General features: G+C 36.7%; 1 protein-coding gene across 1 annotated transcript; it reads left to right on the plus strand.

Moving 5' to 3' along the window:
* Window positions 1-856: 856 nt before the first annotated feature.
* On the plus strand, window positions 857-2,383 carry LOC131858357 (uncharacterized). The gene has a single exon (XM_059211579.1). The coding sequence runs from the start codon at window positions 857-859 to the stop codon at window positions 2,381-2,383; it is 1,527 nt and encodes a 508-aa protein (XP_059067562.1).
* The last annotated feature ends 1,924 nt before the right edge of the window (window positions 2,384-4,307 follow it).

The raw sequence follows: 4,307 nt of genomic DNA on the forward strand, positions 1-4,307 counted from the left end.
AAAAGGTCAATTAGATGTATAGATTGCTTTACTTGAAAAACAAAAACCTCACGTATTCTTTCTTTGCTAGCCTTATTCGTCGCTTCATATCTCCACTCATGACACTTCTCTACTTTAATCTTCTTCTACTCTAATATCTTCTTGGGAAATTCCTTTTAATATTCAATTCCACCCATTGTGGCTTGTGTTAGATAATACACAGAAAATAAAACAATCGACCAAACCCTTTGTCGAAAAATGCAGAGGGAAAGTTTTATCCCTTGTTCATTTCAAATTGGGCACGTGAGTGGGATGGATGATAGCGTCATTGACTTACTCTATACATGTGTTTACTTGAGGAAGATCGAGAATAAATAGACCACACCAGGCAAAGTGAACAAAGATTAATAGATTGAGAGAATGCGAATACCAAAACAAGTAGATTACGTAAAGAATGGCATCTCTTCTTTATTTAGCTTTTTCCTTTGAAAGGTGAAGGTTAATGAAGAAGAACCACACTAGGAAAGTGAACAGAGATGAATGCATCCTCTCAATTTCATGTTCATGATGTAGAGACAATATCTCAATTTCATGTTCGTGATGTAGAGACAATGTCTAATGGGATTCGAATAACTGGAAGTGTAAAGTACAGATTTATTCCAATTAGCTTGAAGTGCATGTAACATGTGATTTGGTTACCTGGAAAATTATGGGGCAGTGCATGTAACATGTTCCCGTGCGAGGCATCATGATATATCAGATTAGCATCTATGCTCAAGAAAGCTTAAAAGAGGCAGAGAGTTTTATTGGGAAGAGAGAAGCTCGACGTTACTCTAACCTGGCCGCCAAATTATAGAAGATCTAAGCTGTAAAAATCATGGACACTGAAGATACTCGTGTTTTTCAATGGTTGGAAGAAAATCAAGAAGATTCATACCGCTTAGAAGTGAGAGGAGATGTAAAGCTTGCGAGTATTTTCATGGTGCCAAAGACAATGAAAGGAAATGATGTGATCTACACTCCTCAGGTAATATCGATGGGTCCTTATCACTTTCTCAAACCTCACCTTGCTGAAATGGAATCCGAGAAATCTAAAATCATTGCACGGGCAGTTATGAGTAAGCTTCCTCCTCATTTCTTCACACCACTCCAAATAATTCGACAAGGGGGCGGTCTTTCATATTTGCAGGAGGACAATTTCTTCGGAGGGGTGATCCATGGCGCTAGGAACTACTATGGGGACGCTCAGTTTCTCAAAAAACTGAACGAGGAGACTTTCGCCATGATGCTGTTTAGGGATGCTTCGTTCCTCCTTGTTTTCCTCGCACACCATGTAGCCAATAAGAATGGCCGACCTTATCAACAACAATCGCATTCAAATGGCGGCAGCCCCTTCCACGGTTTAAAGTCAGGTAAAGGTCTGTATTTAGATGTCATGAAAGGTGTCATCAAATTGGAAAATCAAATCCCACTTTCAGCCTTAAAGTCACTCCATGATTTTATTGGTGATCCAAATCAAAGATTTCAGGATTTTGTTGCTCAAATATGTTCTTATTATTCTCCATTCTGGATCCAACCCAATGAAGATTCAGATTTAGTTAAAAAAATTCATCCACTGCATTGCCTCCATGCCACAGTTTATAGCAAGTCCCGTAAGGCCGTTGGCCAACGCCCTACTAATGGCTGGTTTCCTTTTACATGGTTTAAAAACCATAGTCTCTGTCTCAGAAGAAATAGTAGTAATAGAAATAGTAAGAGGGTTTACAAAAAGAAACAGGATCCCAGTCGCCTGTTTGGATCTAATGTTCATCCCTCTGCTTTAAGATTAAGCAAAGCCGGAGTAAAATTCAGGCATTACGAGGGAGGCATTGAGCAGATAAGGTTTGACAAGGCCCAGTCTACTTTATATCTTCCTCTGTTGAAGATTGGTATTATGACAGAGACGATCATTAGAAACTTGATAGTCTTTGAGTTGTGCTCATCAGAAAGTGAAGAAAATGCTGTTACTAGTTTTGCTCGTTTGTTGGAGGAGCTGACGGTAGACGCTAAAGACGCTGAGTTGTTGAGAAGAAATGGAATCCTTGTCAACTGGGTTGGGGGCGATGATAAGATGGTGGAGATTGTGAAGAGCTTGAGCAGCTCAACATGGAAGCCATACTTCAAACCTGTTAACGATGCCAGAAGCAGCCTCAAGACTTATTGCTCAACAAGGACCTGGAAAATCCTATGGAGTGAATTTCTGGACACTTATTGCTCAAAACCATGGGTTTTGATATCCGCTGTCGCAGCCGCTGTTTTGCTTGTTATGACTGGTCTGCAGGTTTTATGTTTGTTCTACACATGCAATAAAAACGCCGAGATCATTTGTTCTGTTTACCACAATCAAATTGTGAAACTTCTTTAATTACAAAAAGTTTTCTCTAATAGTGGGAGATATTCCAGTTATTACTGAGTCAGCTGTAATTATGTGATCTGTTTTTAATTGACTTATATTCCCACGAGACATCACGAATACTGTGAATTTGTCCTAACTTTTTTTATCCCAGGACTGTAATCATAAGCAATAAAAACGAATTGATGGTTTCATCTATTGATATCAAAATTGCAGTAGTTTTTGATAGAATTTGATTTTAAAGTGTAAGTGTATGTGTATGTGTATGTGTATGTGTATGTTGATTTCATTAGTAAGTATATTTAATTAAGATTTTTGAAGTGTAGAATTGTAGCTTCTTTTGACAAAATTTTTCATATGTGGTGATTTATAAAAATTCTCCTTTTGATGATTAGTGATGTCAACTCACTTTAATGTATTTATTTTTTGTGTGATCTATATCCCTGTTGTGTATTTGACACCATTTACCCAATGTATTAAAAACCAATTTGAGACATTTCCCTATTTGGGTCTCTCTTGGTCAAGGCATGCATTAATGTGGTTTCTCATTCCCCTATGAGCTTTTTATTTGTTTGGAGTTGCCAAAATCAAAGAAAACTCATAATGGCTCATTTTTTGGTCATTTCCTAAGTTCAAGTAAGTTGTCAAACTTTTGAACTTTTGAGGTTTCCCTTGTTGATATGCTTTTTTGCTCCTCTATGTCATTTCATTTACCCTTGTTGGGATATTAGACTTTCCAGTCCTAGCATACCTTTCACTCGTTTCATACCATTGTCAATTTTATTTCTTTTGGATTTTTGGACTTTTTCCTGCCAACATGTCTTCGAACAAAACTCTAGTTCCTCAATCCTTGTATTAAGTCTTTCAACATTGGAGTTTCAGGCATATATTTATGTTAATACAGATTCCTTGGTACCCAAAAAGCCCAAACTCTTTGGCTTTTTCACTAAATTAATTTGTGAAGTCAATGGTTCAAACTTACTTTTATCTTAGTAAATGTTCTTTTTCATCGCCAAACCCTAAACTCTAACAATTCCTGTAGTACATCTTTTCCAAAAAGACATATAGTTGAGTACTTCCTCCTTGGCATCTCTGATGCATGACTCTTGACAACTCCTTGCATATATCCTATCAGAGTCAAAAGTGTGGGCATACCTTTAATGTAGTACATGGTATGTGGCATCCTCAAACTCTAATCCTAAATGTTTTTTGTGACATTATCTTATTGAGACCATGAGTTCCAACTTATCATTTTTTAGGTGCCTTCTATAAGGTCCTCCAAACCTTCAATTCCCTACATCTCACGCTATGTCGTCTTTTTAGGATTGTGAGTTTAGAGCTCCCTCAATATGCATACCTTAAGGGATGAATTCCTTGCTACCCTTGATCTCTGACTCCAAATAACTTTCTCCATTTTGCATTTTGAGACAAGGGTTGTGATTATCCATCTATCTATTTGATTGAAGCATAAAGCATGTCTTACCCTTGACTCCCAACACCCTAACAAAGGCAAGAGTCATGAAACAATGTCAACCGCTAACCCCTAAAACTTCCAATGTTTTTCACAAATTACTCCCAACTACCTCTTAGCTCATCCTAAGACATAATTAATGACCCAATAAGTGCTGATGATAGAATAGCTATGATTAGAATCTATTAGGACCGACAGAGACAACGTAATTGTCTAATTGGCCTATCGGCCTTAGACAATTACATATACCAGCTATTAATGAAAACCGATATTAAATGCCTAATATATTAAACAATATTAAAATTGATATTAGTTAATGTCTAGATATATAATCAATATGAAAAAAATTAGCAAATGATTGTTATCTATATGTATAATCGACTATTGATGTCTATATTACATTGTTGATCTTTATTATCACCGTATTGTCTAATTATCAGTGATGTGTTCTATTGCACATAACTA

The sequence above is a fragment of the Cryptomeria japonica genome, chromosome 9 (genome assembly GCF_030272615.1).
Source record: "Cryptomeria japonica chromosome 9, Sugi_1.0, whole genome shotgun sequence".
Taxonomy (NCBI): domain Eukaryota; kingdom Viridiplantae; phylum Streptophyta; class Pinopsida; order Cupressales; family Cupressaceae; genus Cryptomeria; species Cryptomeria japonica.

Coding starts and splice junctions, on each gene's coding strand:
- LOC131858357 (XM_059211579.1), top strand. CDS start 857: ATGGACACTGAAGATACTCGTGTTTTTCAATGGTTGGAAGAAAATCAA.